The sequence below is a fragment of the Gopherus evgoodei genome, chromosome 2 (assembly GCF_007399415.2).
Source record: "Gopherus evgoodei ecotype Sinaloan lineage chromosome 2, rGopEvg1_v1.p, whole genome shotgun sequence".
Taxonomy (NCBI): domain Eukaryota; kingdom Metazoa; phylum Chordata; order Testudines; family Testudinidae; genus Gopherus; species Gopherus evgoodei.
Genome location: NC_044323.1, coordinates 146,690,584 through 146,711,703, shown reverse-complemented (window position 1 = coordinate 146,711,703; position 21,120 = coordinate 146,690,584). Strand labels below are relative to the sequence as shown.

At 49.5% G+C, this 21,120-nt stretch overlaps 1 protein-coding gene across 5 annotated transcripts in view; it reads left to right on the top strand.

Annotated features, from left to right (window-relative positions):
• Positions 1 to 20,326, top strand: part of OGDH (oxoglutarate dehydrogenase) — a 100,150-nt gene extending 79,824 nt beyond the window's left edge. For all 5 annotated transcript variants that reach the window (XM_030551759.1, XM_030551756.1, XM_030551760.1 and 2 more), the window contains 15 exons: positions 696 to 875; positions 5,263 to 5,391; positions 7,154 to 7,333; positions 7,981 to 8,133; positions 9,691 to 9,793; positions 10,140 to 10,268; positions 11,887 to 12,037; positions 12,396 to 12,523; positions 12,646 to 12,824; positions 13,431 to 13,502; positions 14,705 to 14,827; positions 16,572 to 16,644; positions 17,817 to 17,980; positions 18,632 to 18,786; positions 20,098 to 20,326. In XM_030551759.1, coding sequence (XP_030407619.1) covers positions 696 to 875; positions 5,263 to 5,391; positions 7,154 to 7,333; positions 7,981 to 8,133; positions 9,691 to 9,793; positions 10,140 to 10,268; positions 11,887 to 12,037; positions 12,396 to 12,523; positions 12,646 to 12,824; positions 13,431 to 13,502; positions 14,705 to 14,827; positions 16,572 to 16,644; positions 17,817 to 17,980; positions 18,632 to 18,786; positions 20,098 to 20,218 — 2,040 coding nt within the window. In that variant the 3' untranslated portion in view covers positions 20,219 to 20,326. The remainder of the gene's footprint in view (positions 1 to 695; positions 876 to 5,262; positions 5,392 to 7,153; positions 7,334 to 7,980; positions 8,134 to 9,690; positions 9,794 to 10,139; positions 10,269 to 11,886; positions 12,038 to 12,395; positions 12,524 to 12,645; positions 12,825 to 13,430; positions 13,503 to 14,704; positions 14,828 to 16,571; positions 16,645 to 17,816; positions 17,981 to 18,631; positions 18,787 to 20,097) is intronic.
• The last annotated feature ends 794 nt before the right edge of the window (positions 20,327 to 21,120 follow it).

Sequence of the window (21,120 nt, the reverse complement as noted above, 5' to 3'; positions counted from 1 at the left end):
TTGTGTATATTTGTGCCCCTTCTTACACGTACACGATTTTACTTCACCTGTCCCAATCTTTCTCCCACCCTAATGAGTTTATTCCCACTTCTTCCTGATCATTCGTTTCCAGACCCCGTTTCCTTCTCTTCTCTCCTCTCCCCCCTGCCCCATCCACCTCCCTTGCTCTCTCCAGACCCCATGCACTTTCCTCCTTTCCTCAGTGCTTCTACCTCCTGGCTGCTGTCCCACCTTCAATACCTTTTTGGTTCTTCCATCTCTAGGGTATAAATGAGGTCAGATGCTTACTGGAGGTGCGCAGAATACAGCTGGTGACCAGGACCTATGTTGTTGAACTTTAGGTACCCAAACAAGAGCCCTGCCTTGTCTTCAGTGGGAGCAGGACTCAGTTCTTAAACAATATAAATGATTTTCACCTTTGTGGCCAATATTTGGGGCACCTCTATGCTGCTGTTACTCTGTGATATCAGCAAATGCACGTGCTCTGTGGGTTCAGTGTTTCTGGTAATTGCAGCTCTAGCTGAAGAACTCCAAATTCATGACACTTGTATACTCCACCTGGCACTAGCAGATGCTGCGTACCCGTGCTGTGAGCCTATGGACCGCGGGAGGCATCGGGGCCTCCTGCTCTCATCCGAAATCTCCCCGAGCTCTGCCTCCCACGCTCCTCTCTTGACTCTGCTCTTTCTCTCCAGGGCTCGGGAGACGTGAAGTACCACTTGGGAATGTACCACCGGAGGATTAACCGTGTCACTGAGAGGAACATCACCCTCTCCTTGGTGGCAAACCCCTCTCACTTGGAGGCTGCAGATCCAGTGGTTATGGGCAAAACGAAGGCAGAGCAGTTTTATTGTGGGGACACTAAAGGAAAGAAGGTAAAGGGCACTGAATATCTCTGATCCAGTGTCTGTTACAAGTTTATTCAAACTCAGCTTGTAGCTGACTGAAGGGAGGCAAACTGCTGCTCCATCAGGGAGCCAGATTAGCCGAAGAAATCCACGTGGTTTGTTTTCCATTCTAAATTTCCCCAGAGGTCTAGAATGCTGTCTGTCACAGGAAGAGTTCTGGTCCTACATAAAGCACTGTCTCCTTTTTTATTTCTCCATCAATAGTCAGAGCAGTGCCGCTTCTGGCCTGCTCCAACTTAACTGAGCCATGGCGAGCAGCGGAAGTAGCGGCTCAGCCAAAACGTCCTCTCTGATTTTGGGTGTCTTGGAGTGGGAGGCCAGATTTGCTAGGAACAGTGAATGCACGAATCTCCAGTTCAAGTCAGGGGAAGGGGCGGGTGTTGCAACTGAGGTATCTGAGAACTGAGGCATCCCAAATTGGTGGCCATTTTAAAAACAAAAAAAATCAGCTTGGTGCTCGTGCTGTGCTGCTACTCGGCAGCAGCTAGAGGCCTTGGTAGTGTTCTCAGAGGGGCTGGGGATGGAAATGGGAGGAGATATTGAAGTCGATGAGATGGCAGAAGGCTGAAAGATGCCACAATTAAGCTTTGTATAACTTGCTGGAAAGGGATATGCCAATATTTGGTGGCTATAGTGGTGGATTGCAGATCTAGACGTCACCATGACTAGATGATGCAAAGGGGATTCACTCAGACTGAGAACCACTGGCAGTTACTCTGGAAGTCTCTGAGAACAGTAGGGACTGGAGAGAAACAGAGAACAGCAGAAAGGGTTGGAGAAAAATATCTGTGGTGCAGATCCTCAAAGAAAAATAGAATGATGCTGGCAATTTACCAGCCATTAATCCATTCCCTTGTAAAAAGACACCATGTGAGTGACTGGCCCATGTTCAGTAAGAGAAATGGGCTTATGTGGAATCATCGCAGACTCTTCTTCCCTTTGGTCTACTCACAAAATGTAGTGGAGGAAGAGGACACAGAGGATGGAGGATCTGTTTGTTTCAGTGAGTTTGATCAAGTGCCTCATTTAGTTCAGATGCCCTTGTATAGGAACACTCTTTTAGGGTCTGGACAAAGTCTTAAGACATATTGTAAAGTGCGGTAATGGAAAGCCTCAGCAAATGACACATGAGAGTCGTCCGTGGGATTGGAGTTAGATCTATTCTGAAAGAGTGGTTAACAAGCAGACACACCCTAGAATTGCAAACCCCACCGACAGAGAAATAACACTAAGGAACCTCAAGAGGGAGTAGTGTGAGAGTCAGGCTGCAGTGATGCAGCCTAAGGCATCGGGGATGGGGAGGGAGGTCCCTTTTGCGGCAGGAGATCTCTGCGACAAGTACCCAGGTGTGAGAGTGTCTGGGTGAAGTCCTGGTTCCATTGCAGTTGGTGGGAGTTTTGCCACTGACTTCAGTGTAGCCAGGAGTTGCATGTCTAGAGGCATGTTGTGCAGCAGGGAGTCACTTTCTCATATAGAAAATGACTATAAACAAACTCTTCCTTCCCAGATAAACCTGACCATACTGAAGGAACTGAATGTAAATTGAGGATCACTGTGATCCTGAGATGTGTCCTTGACTTGAAATAGGTAGTGGGGAACAGAAGATCCATTCCTTGAAAGAGAACAGCTGTGTCTTTCAACATGTATCCTGATGTGAAAGAACAAACCATAAAAAATGGGCTGTTATAAGCCAGACACTGAAGTTGCTTACAACAAACATGTATCCAATACCCTGGGCAAGGTATAAGGGTGAGATTCAACGAGATCAAAAATAGCCCTGGCCCTTTGTGGGAGGATGGAGACTATACCAAGACTTACACTGTCTTCTGGTATGGCAGCGTCTGTAGACAGCACTCCACATCTAGCGTGATTAGGCAGCAGCCTCACACAGATACTAGTGGAATTCCCATTTTAATTGCTGCACCTGAAGTGTCCTTACTAATGTTTGAGGTGGCTTGTGAAATGCACATCCTTTCTCTATGCGCATGAATTTTTTCAACCCACACTTGAGAGGGAAGTTTGTCATCAGTAAAATCAAAAGCAACCACTAATTTTCATTTAGGATTTTTCCCTTTTTCCAAAAGCTGGAGAAGTGAGATGAGCATTGGCTGGTGCTCAGTAAATTTTATCCGCCACTGGGACTGGTTCCAATGTAACACCCAGCAGTAGATGAGTTAATTGGCATAATCCACTGATTGCCTTTAATTCCAAGAATCATATTTTAACTAGGGCTGTAAATTAATCACCATTAACTCATGCGATTAACTCAAAAAAAAAAAATAAAAAGATTAAAAAAAAATCACGATTAATCGCACTGTTAAACAGAATGCCAATTGAAATATTTGTGGACGTTTTCTACATTTTCAAATATATTGATTTCAATTACAACACAATACAAAGTGTATAGTGTTCATTTTATATTTTTATTACAAATATTTGTACTGTAAGAAACCAAAGAAATAGTATTTTTCAATTCACCTAGTACAAGTACTGTAGTGCAATCTCTTCATCATGTAAGTTGAGCTTACAAATTGTAGAATTATGTACAAAAAAAAACTGAATTCAAAAATAAAACAATGTAAAACGTTAGAGCCGACAAGTCCACTCAGTCCTACTTCAGCCAATCGCTCAGACAAACAAGTTTGGTTACAATTTGCAGGAGATAATGCTGCCAGCTTCTTATTTACAATGTCACCCGACGGTGAGACCAGGCATTCTCATGGCACTCTTGTAGCCAGCGCCGCAAGGTATTTACATGTCAGATATGCTAAACATTTGTATGCCTCTTCATTCTTCAGCTACCATTCCAGAGGACATACTTCCATGCTGATGATGCTCGTTAAAAAAATAATGCATTAATTACATTTGTGACTGAACTCCGTTGTGGAGAATTGTATGTCTCTTGTTCTGTTTTACCGGCATTCTGCCATATGTTTCATGTCATAGCGGTCTGGGATGATGACCCAGCACATGTTCGTTTTAAGAACACTTTCACAGCAGATTTGACAAAATGCAAAGAAGGTACCAATGTGAGATTTCTAAAAATAGCTACAGCTCTCTGCCCAAGGTTTAAGAATCTGAAGTGCCTTCCAAAATCTGAGAGGGACGAGGTGTGGAGCATGCTTTCAGAAGACTTAAAAGAGCAACACTCAGATGCAAAAACTACAGAACCCGAACAACCACAAAAGAAAATCAACCTTCTGCTGGTGGCATCTGTCTCAGATGACGAAAATGAACATGCATCAGTCCGCACTGCTTTGAATCGTTATCAAGCAGAATCCATCATCAGCATGGACACGTCCTCTGGAATGGTGGTTGAAACATGAAGGGAGATATGAACCTTTAGCGCATATGGCACGTAAATACCTTGCAGTGCCGGCTACAAAAGTGCCATGAGAATGCCTGTTCTCACTTTCAGGTGACATTGTAAACAAGAAGCAGGCAGCATTATCTCCTGCAAATTGTAACCAAACTTGTTTGTCTGAGCGATTTAGCTCAAGTAGGACTGAGTGGACATGCAGGCTCTAAAATTTTACATGGTTTTATTTTTGAATGCTTGTCTTTTTTGTACATAATTCTACATTTGTAAGTTCAACTTCCATGATAAAGAGATTGCACTGCAGTACTTGTATTTAGATTAATTGAAAAATACTGTTTTTTGTTTGTTTTTTTACAGTGCAAATACTTGTAATCAAAAATAAATATAGCGAGCACTGTACACTTTGTATTCTGTGTTGTAATTGAAATCAGTATATTTGAAAATGTAGAAAACATCCAAAAATATTTAAATAAATGGTATTCTATTATTTAACAGTACGATTAATCGCGATTAATATTTTTAATCATGCAATTAGTTGCGATTAATTTTTTTGATCGATTAACAGCCCTAGTTTTAACGTAGTCATCTAGAATTTCAGGAGGGGAGAGCTCTGAATCCACTCAGTATCTTCCTGAGTCATAGCACCAGAGACATTAGCCATAGTCTGTTCAGATCCAGCCTCACATGGAGGAGCTTTGTCGAAACATCATACTGGAACCTCACTCCCTAGTGCAGTCACCTGGGGGCTAAAGCATCAGATCTTCCTTGCCATGAAGGTTACGGACAGACAATGGAAAGGATGAGGCAAAGGAGCTGCCACCAGAGAGATGTGGAGATGTATGTACAGTGGGGAGATGGAGAAGAGTTTTCCATGCCCAGTCAGAGCCTGCTTGTAGCTGCTCCTCCACCCTAGCCAATAGCCCCTCCTTCCCCAGTACTGCTGAGCCCCCTCTGTGTGCACTTCTGGGCACCTTTTAATGCTGAAAATAAGCCAACAAGCTCCCAGCCTTCAGTTTAGTCCCCTTGTCTCCACAGGTGATGTCCATTCTCTTGCACGGAGATGCAGCTTTTGCCGGGCAGGGCATAGTGTATGAGACGTTCCACTTGAGCGACTTGCCATCCTACACCACGCATGGGACAGTTCACGTGGTTGTGAACAACCAGGTAAAAACTGGGCCTCCTGGCTGCAGGACTGGGACCTTCAGCTCCACCGATACCAGAATCTTTGAGATCATGCACTTTAAATGCCCAGGGCTGGGAGAGCAGTTTGTCAGTCTCTGACGTATCATGCTGGTGCGCTAGCAATGGTAAGCGTGTGTCAAGGATGTGTTTTTATCCTAGGGATGGGGCCCTGCATCAGGGTCTTCTGCCACTAAAATGCTGCTGTGTTCTACCTGTGAAACTCCAGTTATGGTTCACTGCTGGAATTAGGGCTTCTGGGGATGTGTGTAGGCAGATCCATAAGCAGGAAAGCTCCTATGAGACAAGGCTAAGGAACAAGAAGAAGTGATGATAACTTGCTCTGGGCTATAATGGTGAAGTCCCTAGTGTCTATGGCCTGGTCTACACTACAACCTAGGCTGACATAAGACAGGTTACTTCAGCCTAATTATGTCAGTGTACACACTACAGCCTTGCTCCCACTGATGTAAGTGCCGATGTACCTCCATCTCCACAAGAGGCGTAGGGCTTATGTTGGTGTAGTTAGGGCAACGCAGTGTCACTGTGGGTTACTTACATTGGCTGTTGGCTGTCATTCTTATCAATTTCATGGCTCCATGCTGGCATCCTGAAATTGACAAGAAAGCCAGGCTGTTGACCCCAGGATGTGGAGGGGGCTCCAGCTAAAGCCTGACTGTTCCCTGGGTCCTGTCTCCCCACTCCCAGCCTGCCAGCTACATGGGCTTCCCTCTCCCAGCCCGGCTGCTCCCCTGGTTCTGGCTCCTAGCCCAGCTGCCTCCCACTGCCCTGAGCAGGGAGCTGCATGCAGACCTGACAGCTCATGCTCTCAGCCCCCTCACACTGTCCCTCTTAAGTTGGTGGAAGCGTTCCTGATGATGACACTTATCACCAACAGGAGGAGGGCAGTGTGGACATGAATCACCGCAGTGGTGGCTGTAAGTCAACCTAACGTAGGTCGACTTAAGTTTGTATTGTAGACCTGCCCTGAATTATTGTCTCTTTGATCCCCAGTTCTGTTTTGAGCTCAGGTGACAGTGGCTTGATTGACATCCCGTTCCCTGATGCTGGGCAGACTGGTTCTGAGCAGAGCCTGGTGGGAGAAGGAGGGGGACTCTTTGAGCTTTATGTGGTCTCTCTGAAAGAGTCTCTACCCCATCTTACCTCTCACAAGCACCACCCTTTATGTGGACTCCATTAATGCTCTGCCCCAGTGACTGCCCTCCCTCTGCTGAACAGAGCATAACAAAGTCAGGACAGAGCTAACTTAAAACTGACCTGGATAGCTTCTCTAGCTAGACCAACGTAATAACTGCGGCTCCCTTTACTGGCCTGAGAAGCTTTCTCCAGGAAAGGTAATAGTTGTTCTGTAATACTTACCTCTGGTTGGAGCTCTATTATCTAGCAGGTGGGGTAAAGTGTTGTAAAAATCTCTTGTCGTCATCAATCCATGACAGCTCCTTGGTCTAACCTGACATGGAGGCAGTGTGGTCTTGTGGCTAGAGCAGGGACTGGTAGGTAGTTGGAAGCTTGCAAATTTACTCCCAGCTCTGCCAACAACTTGCTTAAAATCTGTCTGTTTTCCCTCTGCAAAGTGAAGGGAACTCTCCCTCCTCCCACTCTGTGTGAAGCACTTTGAGATGCTCAGATGAGCGCTGTTTGATTGCCAAGCCTAACTATTTTCTAGACCTTTTTGTGTCCGCCTTCTGCTATTTTCCATGACGGTCCCAAATTGCTGTGTTTCCAGATTGGATTCACTACAGACCCTCGTATGGCCCGTTCCTCTCCATACCCAACCGACGTTGCCCGGGTGGTGAATGCACCCATTTTCCATGTCAATGCGGATGACCCAGAGGCAGTGGTGTATGTGTGCAATGTAGCAGCAGAATGGAGAAGCACTTTCCACAAAGATGTGGTGGTTGACTTGGTAGGTGATTGAGAACCGGTTGGGGCTTTGCTAAAATCCTGGCTTTGTTTAGTGAACTTCTGGGGAAATGACAAAATGCTCTTCAGATGAACCATTGGAGGCATCTTGGACTGTGTTTGTACAGCTCCTAGCACAATGGGTCTCTGGGCCATGACTGGGGCTCAGAGGTGCTACTGTAATCCAAATAATAAATAATGACCCTCTTGTGTTTCTTTGCACTTTAACCCTTTGTTCTTTGGGTTTGGTAGTTGCTGGGGGAGGCATCTAAAGAAATATGTAAGTGAAAACAAGGCACTGAATATGTAGCTGTGTTGTGCTTGAAGAAAAGGAGATGCTAATTTTCCTGTAACTGCTCAAATAGCTGCAGTTTTTCTTTTAAAGTGGGATGAAACCATTCCATTAAGTCATTAGTTACTCTAGTTTTACACCAGTGTCGCTCCATTGACTTAAGTGGAACCTACTCCTGATTTACACTAGTCTAAATGAGATCAAAATCAGGCCCTCTGCCTTCAGGCTGTACATGATTTCCTTCATCATGGGTGCATCCCACATACAGATCAATGTAAATGCGACTGCTTTTTTGGCTTCTGAAATAGGGATTGAAGACTGGCTATTTTTTTATGGCTTTCTTTCCTTGAATGCATTAGGTGTGTTACAGGCGGAATGGTCATAACGAGATGGACGAACCCATGTTCACCCAGCCGTTGATGTATAATCAGATCCGGAAGCAGAAACCTGTGCTGCAAAAATACGCCGAGATGTTAATTTCAGAGGGGGTGGTAAATCAGCCAGAGTACGAGGTACTGTTGCCCGGTGCTCTAAAAGAAACATGCAGTCAGTGATCAGTCACAACCCCTTAAATCTAGTTGGCAAATAAGAATGTTGAGTGGAGGAAAATGGAAATTAATATAATGCAAGAAATACATGAAGGTTACCAGTGTTGCCATAGTTGCATAGCATGACTGCGCCCCTCCCTGCAGACTCAGCAGTGTGGTGTAGCGTTGCCTTGCCTTAAGGGGTCTGGGCAGGGGAGGACTAAAGAGGTAGCTAAAGATCTGCTGATGTGTTTGGAAGGTAGGAGCTCAGAGTTAGACATCCAAGGGGCCTCAGCACTTGTTGCTAGCATTCCTAGCAAGGTTCTCCTGACTAAAGAAGCTAAAGCTGTTTCTAAGAGCAGCACAAGCCCATTCATGCTTCTGGTTAGAACCTGGCTCTTGGGCAGAAAATCCCTCTCTTCACTGGTCCTGGAAACACGGGGACTCCATTTAAAGCCAGTTCTAGCTGGTACAGTTATAGTCCCATTGTGAATAAGGTCTGTGGTCCAATTTACGCTTTACATGCTACCATTTTGGTTACCCACTTACAATATAGTAATTGTGCCAATATCATTCCCCCTTCTGTGTATTTGGAGCACAGCAGTAATTAACTGTGTTTGAGCCATGCTGCAGTCTTGGGGTGAAACCCTGGCCTCACCGAAGTCCATAGCAAAGCTCCCTTTGATTTTAATGGAGCCAGGGCTTCATCCTTGGATTTCAGCAGGGCTGTAGACATAGTTCAGGAACACAGGTGACTCCTGGCTTAGCCTTGCCTGCACTATAAGATCAGACAGCATTGTACCTGTGCTGCTTACATACTTGCTGGCACTGTGTCAATGAGACCTAACTGAAAAGTGCTTTATTCTGCCTCTTGAGCATTCAGACCCATTCACTGGCTGTGGCATTTCCTAATGTCAGGGGTATTTGGGATGTCTTACTGGAACTGGGCTTTGTATTTTATGCAACTCTGGCATCAGTGAAAGACATAAGCTCTTAACTGGCGCACAGCCAGCAGTAGGCAGTTCCCTGGCAGTGCTGACCTCTTGTTCCTAGTGTTGTATGGTCAGGCACAAGCATGGCAGCGTGCAGCAGCGGTGAATGTGGTGCAAGACATGTTTGTGATCCAGGTTCTAACCCATGAGTGGGGATACATAACATAAGAACAGCCATACTGGGTCAGACCAAAGGTCCATCTAGCCCTGTATCCCATCTACCGACAGTGGCCAATGCTAGGTGCCCCAGAGGAATAATAATCAAGTGATCTCTCTCCTGCCATCCATCTCCACCCTTTCACAAACAGAGGCCAGGGACACCATTCCTTACCCATCCTGGCTAATAGGCATTAATGGACTTAACCTCCATGAATTTAAAGTAGAGTTTAAAGTGTCCGAAGAGGAGTTGGATGTGAAAATGCCCCCTCTGGGATCCACGTAGACTTGGGTTGAAATGGAGAGAGAGCAGCAACAAGAGGCATGGCCTTTAACCCCAGGGCTCTTACTTTGGCTTCTTCTCAGTAACAATATTCTGCCCTATTGCTCTCAGGAGGAAATTTCCAAGTATGATAGGATCTGTGAAGAGGCCCATGCCAGATCCAAGGATGAAAAAATCCTGCACATCAAGCACTGGCTGGATTCCCCTTGGCCTGGTAAGTAACTAGCAGCTTCCCTGACAAATGGCCAGAATTCAGGAACCACTTCTGCCTCCAGTGGATTAGACCTTCGACTTCCGGCGCAGATAGGAGCAGTTTGTCTCCAAGGACGTGTAATGAAGAGAGTGGAAAATACACCACACCAGCCTGGTGAAGAAAATGCACCCATCGGGAAAGCATGGCGGACTGACAGAGGTGGAGCAGCTCAGGGTTTGCTCTGCATCCCAAATCCTTTTCCACATCAGAGAGTACAGAAGGGCCTGTAACATAGTCATCAAATGCTCTTACTACAGAGCCAGTCTGGCCTTCACCAGGTCACAGATGATCTCTCCTCCTTCCTCAGGTTTCTTCACTCTCGAGGGCCAGCCTCGGAGCATGACCTGTCCCTCTACTGGTCTGAATGAAGAAGACTTGGCCCATATAGGCAAGGTGGCCAGCTCAGTGCCTGTTGAGGATTTCACAATTCATGGAGGTACAAATGTGCTGGAGTAGATGCCCCTGGCACCCCAGTCTCTAGGGGTTTATTCTTTGTAGAGCTGGATGGTTTACAGAGTAGAAAATATGGTTAATGCTGTGAGTGGGAGTTGTTCCACCACGATCTACAGGGAGTCATGGTCTCTGGTGCTGTAGACTGAAGCCATAGGCCAACCTGGGAGTGGGAGGGAGAAGGTCTGCTAGAATGGTTAACTCTTGGAACAAGCTACTAAGGGAAATGGTGGGTTTTCCCTCTCTTGGTGTCTTCAGAAAAACTGGCTGCCTTTCTGGAGATGCTTTAGTCATACACAGGTTGTTGGGCCAGCGAAAGGATAACTGGATGAAATTCCATGGCCTGTGTGCTGTACAGCACTGGCTCTCAAACTAGAGCTGTCACTTGTTCAGGGAAAGCCCCTGGCAGGTTGGGCCGGTTTGTTTACCTGCCGCATCCGCAGGTTTGGCCAATCGCAGCTCCCACTGGCCGCGGTTCGCCACTCCAGGCCAATGGGGGCTGCAGGAAGGGTGGCTGGCACGTCCCTTGGCTCACGCCACTTCCAGCAACCCCCATTGGCCTGGAGTGGCGAACCGTGGCCAGTGGGAGCCGCGATTGGCCAAACCTGCGGATGCGACAGGTAAACAAACCGGCCCAGCCCACCAGGGGCTTTCCCGGAACAAGCAGCAGCCCTGGTTTGAGAACCACTGCTGTACAGGACTAGATTTTCAAATCTGAGTGAATGGGGACTTCCATGTGGTGGTTCAGACCCAAAGTATGATGGTTGGGATGGGGATGAGTGCTAATGAGACTTCTGAGGGTGCTTATCTGTCCCCCCTCAAGTATCTGAGATGCTTCTCATCTTCAATGTGTTTATCCTGTCATACCTCTGTGGGGCAAGTAGGGCTGGTATCGCCATTGTTCAGAGGGGAAACTGAGGCCCAGAGAGGCTAAGGGACTAGCTCAGGTAACGCAGGCAGCCTGTAGCAGAGCAGGGACTTGACCCCAGTGTCCCATCCTTCCTCTCCCAAAAAAGAAACCAAACAAACTCCTTATGGCAGTGCCCAAAGTCTCCAGCTGGTACTAAGTTCTTGATCTTTAGAGCTTCTTGTGAGTTCCACAGTCTGGTGACATGAATCTAGATGCCTCATCCCCAGTACCTTCTGGTTGCGGACCTGGCAATGCCCATGTTTTTGACCCAGCACTCAAACTGTTCTCTCCACTACCGCTTGGACTCCTCTGAGGTTAGAGTTCAGGTCTCCTCTCCTGTGCAGTGATGTCTGGCAGTGAGTGCTCCTAATGCAGGTGCAGTTGGCTCAGCAAAAAGCATGTTAGTTAAAGAAAACAGACTGGCCAGCAATTCCAGTTGTTTCTCAGAGCTGGCCTCCTCTGCTCCTTACCTGTATGTACTTTACCCTGTGCTAGGCTGGAACAGTCCACCTCCCTTTTGTCCCTTTATGTCCAGAGCGTCTGCGTGTCAGGGAATCCAGCCTGCCGCTTAGATGGGTTGATAGCAGAGCCGTCTTGTCCCAGCCTAAGGCTGCTTGCATAGTGCATCACTGCAGTTCCTCCCCAACGGGCTGCAAACTGTGTGGGTTTTTTTGTTTTTTTTTTTTCTCTGCAGGTTTGAGCCGGATTCTGAAAACCCGTGGGATGTTGGTTAAGAACAGGACAGTAGACTGGGCCTTGGCAGAGTATATGGCATTTGGCTCCCTCCTCAAAGAGGGAATCCACATCCGACTGAGCGGCCAGGATGTCGAGAGGGGGACATTCAGGTAAAGCCAGCAGTTTCCCCCAGTGAAAAGGGATTCCAGCCTTCCTCAAGAGGCTGCTGAGTGGGGAGTAGAAGAGGCCAGCCTTAGGTTGCCTGCTGTGCTGGAGCTCTGCTGAAAAGCCAGGGGGGAGCCCAAATTGGGGGTGTAGGGGTCTCTTTCACAGCACTTAATGGTGTTAGTATGGGCAGCTCCTAGATACGATCGTAACCTGGCTTCATTGCATTCTGCAGTTGCAAGCCAAGCCTCTCAACAGAGCAGCGTGAGCCAGGCGGCCACTTGCACGCAGGCACTTGCTCTGACCCACTGACTAGGGTCACACTTCAGTAACATTACTGCTGGCTGTTGTTTCCTCCCACAGCCATCGTCACCATGTACTGCATGACCAGAACGTAGACAAGAGGACTTGTATTCCCATGAATCACCTCTGGCCAAACCAGGCTCCGTATACTGTCTGCAACAGCTCCCTGTCTGAGTACGGAGTCCTAGGTTAGTGTCACTGGGGAATCTCCCCCTGGCTCACGACGGCCACAGGGCTAGTTCGTGCTGGGTTGTCTGTGCCAGGTGCTGGTGGATATGGCATCTTCACTCTTCCTCTCTCTTCTCTGCAGGTTTCGAGCTGGGCTTTGCTATGGCTAGTCCCAATGCCTTAGTGCTGTGGGAGGCCCAGTTCGGTGACTTCCACAACACTGCTCAGTGCATCATTGACCAGTTCATCTGCCCTGGCCAGGCCAAGTGGGTGAGACAGAATGGCATCGTGCTGCTGCTGCCCCATGGCATGGAGGGCATGGTAAGGATGCACTCGCTTCCCATCTTTCTGGGCAGCACTGACAGCTCAATGTCATGGTTCCCGTAGTGCCCCAGGACACTTCCCCAGGCCAAACACTGCACAGACCAGGTCTCTGTGTGACCAGTCACCTGGGAACATGCGGGTAGTCCTGCAATTTGGAGATTGCCCACCTCTTTGCCTGTGTCACCTGGCCTCACCAGCCCATCTCACTGCTTCCCAAACAGCTGTGTGTTAACAGCCAGCAGAGGGGCCTGGACTCCATGTGGTTGGGAGCAATGCCAGCCCCTCTACAGGTTAGAGTGTACCGCTGAATGGAAGAGGATTGGGAGCAACAGATCTCAGCACAGGGGCTTGTTGGGGCCAGGGGAGTGGAGTCTAAAGTTCAGTACTAAGGGGCGGCTGCAACTGTTGGACCTACTTAGTAAAAATCAAAACTTTAAAACCAGAGTGAAATCCTGCTGGGCAGCACGTACCAAGTTCCTCCTCAGACAGTGACTGGCATCAGCTGGCTCTACACCCAGCCACTCTACGAGGCATGGAGAGGTCTCCTAAAGAAGGAAACTCGCATGTGTGGTTCGCTTCACCTCTTGTTGGTTTTGCCCGCAGGGTCCTGAGCACTCGTCAGCCAGACCAGAGCGATTCTTGCAGATGTGCAATGACGATCCAGATGTCTACCCTGTAAGTGTCTGGTTGTGCTAAACTCACACTCTTCCCCTTTGGGGCCTTTCCCATCTCTCCCCTCCTGCATCTTGGAGCACTTGCTGTGTCCCTGACTCTGATCACTGCACAGCAAAGGCTTCCAGAAACAGCTTTGGGGGATTTTGCAGATGGGATATTAACACATGGAACAATTTTACAGGGCACCCAGATTCTGGGCAGCAGGCCAGGGGGAGCAGGATATAGGAAGCAGTGCTGTGCTGGTGACTCACATTTAATGACTCCTGGGCTTTCTCTGCCCCTAGAGTCAGGAAGACTTAGGGTGGGTTATCGAGGGAGACTCGAAAATGTCTGTAGCTGTGTTAGCACAGAATGAGCAGAGCTCTAGTTAGTGCATGGATGTGGGGCAGTAAAGGCTGGCTGTAACCCAAGCAAGGCCAGTGCATGGAACTCTGCTTCCATGGCTTCTGCTCTTCCCTCCTTGGCTTTCCCCAAAAGCTGTCATCAGAGTCGCACCCATTACTCTCAGGCCTATTTGCTCATTTTTTATTAGGGAGCAATTTCCCAGTTTCATAGTCAAGGGGTTTATCGGAGTATTTCCAAGTGCACTCCAAAACCCTGTGCAAACATGGCAGCTCTCCTGCTCTCAGCCTGTGCTGTCTGCATAGCTGGCTCATGCACTTAGGGAGGCAGTCCCTTTTTGGGTTAGGGACACAGAGGCACTAAGAGGCCACGGCGGGATAGGCTGAAAACCACCTGAGAGGATAGTGTAAAAGGGAAAGCAGAAAGTTACACTGGCCCAGAAGTTGCTGTGTTCATTCCTGAGCAGTGTCCTAAAAGCTCTGCTAGGCAGGGAAAGCAAGGGACAGTATAGAGCTGGGACTCCAGATACCTGCTGCTAAAATCCTACCTCAGTTGAAATGGAAAAACTAAAGTGAAGCACTTAACTGAACTTGACTTTTAAGAGCCAAGTTCTCCCAATTTACCTGGACTTGAAACATTCTAGGTTGAGCTTGCAGGTTAGGGCCGCTGCATTCAGCTAACCACTGGTCCTGGGCTAGTGATGAGCAAGAGAAACTCCTGGCCCCCATGTTAGGGTACTCGAGTTGAGTCACATGGCCTCTCTGTTCATACTGGAGTTGCCGGCAGATGTAAATGCAGGATGTTAATGTGGGGACAGTCACGATTTTGTCTAAACAGTTTCTACTTCTCATGTGCTGTAGAAACTCGATGACTTTGACGTACGCCAGCTGTATGACTGCAACTGGATTGTTGTAAACTGCTCCACTCCAGCAAACTTCTTCCATGTCCTGCGGAGGCAGATACACCTCCCATTCCGGAAACCGGTCAGTGAGCTCTAGACACTGCCCTGGTGCAGACCCGGCCACGCACCATTGTCTTATAGCACAAGTGCTAGGTTAAAGCCAACGCTTAGCGGGTGGGGCATGGGTGCTGGTGCCGGGAGGGCTTAGGACTTGGATTTGAAGCCAGCTTCTCAAGTGCTCCAGTAGGGCTAGTCAAATTTTCCACCAAAACCGTTTTTCAGCAGAAAATTGAGATGTTGACTGAACAAAACTTTTTGCAAAATGTGTTTGCTTTCCATGCAAAAAAAACACAATTTTTGTCCAAAGATAAAACAAAAAAACTGAGCACCCTAAAACTAAATTACTTCAATTCTGGAATGCTGCTGCGGTGCCTCGTGGGACTTGTTATTCAGGTGCTTCATGTTCTATGAGCTGGGTTCCCCAGCCAGACTACATTTCCCATGGTGCACTACAGCCTTGTGATTGCTATAGAGCATAGCTTCCTCTCGCCTAGTGGTGACTGTGATGCATCATGGGAGATGTAGTCCAACCTGGGAGCCTAGCTCGGGTAGGCAACCTATGGCACGCGTGCCGAAGGCGGTATGCAAACTGATTTTCAGTGGCACTCACACTGCCCAGGTCCTGGCCACTGGTCTGGGGGGATCTGCATTTTAATTTCATTTTAAATGAAGCTTCTTAAACATTTTTAAAAAAGGATTTACTTTACATACAACAATAATTTAGTTATATATTATAGACTTATAGAAAGAGACCTTCTAAAAACATTAAAATATATTACTGGCATGCGAAACCTTAAATCAGAGTGAATAAATGAAGACTCAGCACAGCACTTCTGAAAGGTTGCCAATGCCTGGCCTAGCCTATAGAGAACTACTACTCCCATGGGGCACCATGGTGGCATTTCAGGATTGAAATATTTTGCCAAACTCCCACTTGTCTGACCAGCTCTGTGCTCTACCCTTTACCTGGTTAATGGATAGGTACTAACAACCCCTGGTAAAGGTCTATTGCCTGATAAGAGGCACCAGTATTAAGTATCAGAGGGGTGGCCATGTTAGTCTGGAGCTATAAAAAGTGACTGAGTCCTGTGGCACTTTGTAGACTATTGGATCTGGTAAGAGTATCTCAGACATGTATGCAGAGCATCTAATAGCCAGTGGGCTCATGACTGAGCATGAGGTATTGGAGATAAGTTTCATATTACTCCAGTCTGTGCCTGCTGATCTGTGCTGTGATCACTGTTATAGGTGAGCTGTGCGTTCCCGAGCACACTGGGGCTCTGTGTCTGCCAAGGTTCAGTTGAGCTCTGCCCAGACTGGAAATGCCTGCCCTATCTGGGCAGTGGCATTTGTGAGCCGCCTGCACGTTATTCCATAACAAAAGGGCTAGAGGAGACAGTAATACTGAGTGCTGTGCAAAGAAAGCAACCCACAGCCAGACCTGCTGACAGCACCCGAGTTCTGCACACCACTTCACATTGCCCTGCCCCAGAACAGTGTTTGGCTTCAGTCTTTCTCTCTGGCCTGCATGGGAGAATCAAGACGTTCCTGTGATTCCTGCCTGGGTTAAATGTACAGTTCATCAATGGCACTTAAATTAGGAGGCTGGGCAGGGGCCAGGCTGGAACTAGCTGACCAAAGACTGGGGTGTAGCGGGAGGGTCTGTACTCTGGCTCTCGTAGTGATGATCCAGTCCACAATGTGCAGCTTGTGTGCCAGAAAGGCTATTTCCAGCCCATTCTGATTGCCTTCCCTTGATCTTCCAGCTGATCATCTTCACTCCAAAGTCGCTGCTGCGCCACCCCGAAGCCCGCTCTAACTTTGATGATATGTTGCCAGGTATGAAGGGTGTTGCCAGTGTCCAGGGGTGCAAGTGAACCAGAGAGATGCAGAGCAGGGTTCATACCACAAGAGGGCAGTGTCTGTCTTCTCTTTCATAGAATCCTAGCATATCAGGGTTGGAAGGGACCTCAGGAGGTATCTAGTCCAACCCCCTGCTCAAAGCAGGACCAACCCCAACTAAATCATCCCAGCCAGGGCTTTGTCAAGCCTGACCTTAAAAATCTCTAAGGAAGGAGATTCCACCACCTGCCTAGGTAACCCATGCCAGTGCTTCACCACCCTCCTAGTGAAATAGTGTTTCCTAATATCCAACCTAGACCTCCCCCACTGCAACTTGAGACCATAACTGCGTGTTCTGTCATCTGGTACCACTGAGAACAGTCTAGATCCATCCTCTTTGGAACCCCCTTTCAGGTAGTTGAAAGCAGCTATCAAATCCCTCCTCATTCTTCTCTTCTGTAGACTAAATAATCCCAGTTCCCTCAGCCTCTCCTTGTAAGTCATGTACTCCAGCCCCCTGATCATTTTTGTTGCCCTCTGCTGGACTCTCTCCAGTTTTTCCACATCCTTCTTGTAGTGTAGGGCCCAAAACTGGGACACAGTACTCCAGATGAAGCCTCACCAATGCCGAATAGAGGGGAATGATCACATCCCTTGATCTGCCGGCAATGCTCCTACTTATACAGCCCAACATACTGTTAGCCTTCTTGGCAACAAGAGCACACTGACTCATATCCAGCTTTTCATCCACTGTAACCCCTAGGTCTCTTCTGCAGAACTGCTGCCTAGCCATTTGTCTGTAGCCATGTATGGGAGTCTTCCATCCTAAGTGCAGGACTCTGCACTTGTTCTGGTCTTTACAGGACCCCGCCCTGTTCCCAGGTGTCTCTGGATTCTGGCTCCTGTCCACATGTATGACAGTCCAGAACTGCACCAGGATGGTGTGTGCTTCAGACTGTTTCCCCCCGTCTGTCTTTCTGTACAGCCCTGATCTCAGTGGGGTCTCTAGGCCTTAATCATCTCTGAGCTAGCCCAGTCCTTCTGTAGGCATAGCCAATCCCACAGGGTCCAGGCCTGTAGCTGGCCCCCATTAGCATTCCCCCTCCCACCATGTGTGGTCCCTGGGCTGTTGAGGCATGTCCGCCACGGTTGTCTGTGCTCTGTTACAGGAACTAACTTCCTGCGCGTAATCCCTGAGAGCGGCCCTGCGGCCCAGAACCCCGACAAAGTCAAGAGGGTGCTCTTCTGCACCGGCAAAGTGTATTACGAGCTCACCCGGGAGCGCAAGGCCCGGGACATGGAGCCAGACGTGGCCATCACCAGGGTGGAGCAGGTGAGCATATCTATACCACAGGGGGCTCCACGTAGGCCAGGGGCCAATAGTCAGTCTTGTTGCTGGCTTGCTCCACGTCCTCAGGAGCCATGAGGAGTTTAATCCACAACATGTCTGCTGTGGCTCAGACACAAAGCGCTCTGTCCCTTGTCCCACTCCCACTGCTGAACGTCCCAGCCCAGCCTCAGGGCGGAGAGCAGGCAGAAGTACACCATCACCACACCTGAGAAGAGATGGACGGAGGGGCCAGCTTGATCCTGTGTCTTCAGTCTGAGTCTAGGAGATGCTGCGCAGCACCCCTTGGTGGGCAGTGAGGGCAGAGCTGGGGTATCTGTGCAGGTTTGCAGGGAAGAGCCTGTTGGTGATGGGAGTGGTGTTGGCCAGCCCAGCATGCACCCCACCATATAATCTCCTGGGCCTGGAAGGGTCATTCAGGCTTGTGCTAGGTGATCCCAGACCCTCTAAGTGTGTACTGTCAGAACTGTGTGGGATCGGGAGATGCTGCTGAGGCAGCACAGGCTGAACAGTGAGCATGGAGACTGCATGGCCCACTGCACAGCCCACCTGCAGCTGCCTGCATCCTGCCTCTACTGCTGGCTGTCCCAGGCTTGCGTGCCCCAGTGGAACTGAGCCCTCCCTGTTCCCCTGCAGCTGTCTCCATTCCCCTTCGACCTCCTCCAGAGGGAAGCGTTGAAGTACCCCAACGCTGAGCTGGTCTGGTGCCAGGAGGAGCACAAGAACCAAGGCTACTACGACTATGTGAAACCCCGGCTCCGCACGACCATCGACCGCGCCAAGCCCGTGTGGTAAGGGCCACCCCTCCGTACCATGATGGACTAGTGCCACGAGAGGCAGCCACACCTGGTCCTGCTCTCGGGACCTCCCCACAGATGGGCAGTGTGGTGCCATGGGTGGTACATCTGAGGCCACTGGCTCCCCAATGGATTTCAGTATCATGTGGGAGTGGGGATGGAGGAGATCTCTCAGTGGCACTGGGGGTAGGTAGTGTGGGCTGAGGAGGGAGGTCTCTTGGGTGAGTGTGACAGAATCACAGGCTTGAAGCTCTGGAACTGCTCTGTATGAGGCCAGCCAGGACTCTGGGGTGGCGTGACTCTCCTCAGGACATGCTGTCCAGGGCAAAGAGCCTCCTCGGATATAGCCTCCCTGGGACTGACCTCAGAGCTTTCGGCATTTCTGTTCATACCACACACTTCCCCCTTGGCAGGTCCGCCTGGATGGGTCCTCTGGGGAAGCCAGAGGGCCCTACACCCCCGCTCTGCAGTCAGCTGCGACTCTCAGCCAGCGTGTAACACAGGTTTATTAGTCAGCAGGAGCACAGCGTAGAACAGAGCTTGTTAGCACAGAAATCAGTGACTTTCAGCCAAGTCCATCTTGTGGGGGGGACCCCAGGCCAGATGCCCTGGACTCCCCCCTCAGAGTCTCAAACAGGAGATAGCCCAGCTTCCAGTGACCTGACCTCTGCCATGCCCGTTCCCCCTCCTCCTGGTCTTTGTCCCCCTTCCGGAGCAAAGTGTCACCTAGTCTCATCCCTCTCCTGCGTCTCAGGTTATGAAAGGCATTGGCCATCACTTGTGTGCAGGCAGCTGGAGCCTCCTCGCCTGCCCCTGAGGGTCCCAGGAAAAGTCACACACCCTTATTCCCATCATCTAGGCATTGGTGCAATACACAGGGAAACTGAGGCATACACAGCATTCATGCAAAACAGTAAGACTCACATAGGCTCACGTACAACATAATAGTCACAGTGGGCATGTTGGTCCCATTGCACTCTCTGCAAGATGGTAACTGGGAGAGGGACAATAGCTTGATAAGGGGGCCGGGCTGTGGCTAACAGCCAGGGGGGGATGCTGCAGGTAGCAGGGGCTGGTGTCTGGTTGGTGAGCGTTGGCCTTTGGGCAGTGGGGTCTGCACATGATACAGTGTTTCTTTCTAGGCTGGGTGGCTAGATCTTGGCAGTCTCTGGCCCTCTCTTCCATCCAGCTTTCCTGTTGCTAGACCAGGCCTGTATGTAGCCTTCCCAGACCTGAGTACAGTGTGATGTCCCGTCCCTGTGTTGGCCCTCATCTGAGCTGCTGCTTCTCCCTCCCTTGCCATAGGTACGCCGGCCGCGACCCAGCTGCTGCACCAGCCACTGGCAACAAGAAGACCCACCTGACTGAGCTCCAGCGCTTCCTGGACACCGCCTTCAACCTGGACGCTTATAAGGCCTTCTCCTAGACCCCACGCAGCTGCTGCAGCATGCTGTCCGTCTCTTGCTTACCTCCTGTCTCCGTACTTAACTACAGACCTTGTAAACTAAATGCCCACGCCTGGAGTCCTTGTTCATCGCTCTGGCTTGTTGCCTTTTACTGAAATACCTCTGCAGGACGCTTGGGTTTTAACTCCCCCCTTGCCCTGTCCTTGAGGGGCTTCAGTCTCTGTGCCCTCCTGAGTGGCCAACTCCATCCCAACACTACCCCAAAAGCCTGCAGCACCAGTCAGTTTAGGAGGTTTGGCACTCAGCCTCTGATAGCTTCTGTCCTTAACCCGGCCCCCCTCCCTGTGGGGTTGCCCTGCTGCCTTGTATCTGGCTTGGGGCAGCAGCTGGGGTTGGCAGAGCCAGGAGGAGGGACATTGCAAGTACACCTCTCCCCCGCAGAGGAAAGCTGCCAGCAGCAGGGGATGCAGTTAGGAACAGTCTCCTTCTTATGGAGAACTTTTTTCCTTCTGCCTGTGGTGGTTCTTTCCCAAAGGTTAGAGCCTCTGTGGCTAACCTCCTCAATCGCTCCTGGCTGGCTGTGCTTGGGTCATAGCCTTGGGCCGCTGGCACTGTAGCCTGCTCAGGCGGATTAAGATTTAGTGGAATCCTAGGCACAAAGAACATTTGGATCCCTCATGCTTTTCCCCTAGCCTGGCCCAGCCCAGAGCCAGATCTGGGCCATGGTAAAAGCTGTCCAGGGTGGCTTGGCTGCTGTGGGGAGCTCTAAACCCTCCCCCTGCCCTGGGGGCTAGGGACACAGGCCAGGAGTTGCTTTTGGGGCTGCCAGGTGGGGTGGAGGGGCCGGGGCTCCCCAGGAGCTGTTCAGGGAGCCTGGGCTGCTATACCACAGCCTATGGTGAGCATGTGTCCCGTTTTGGCC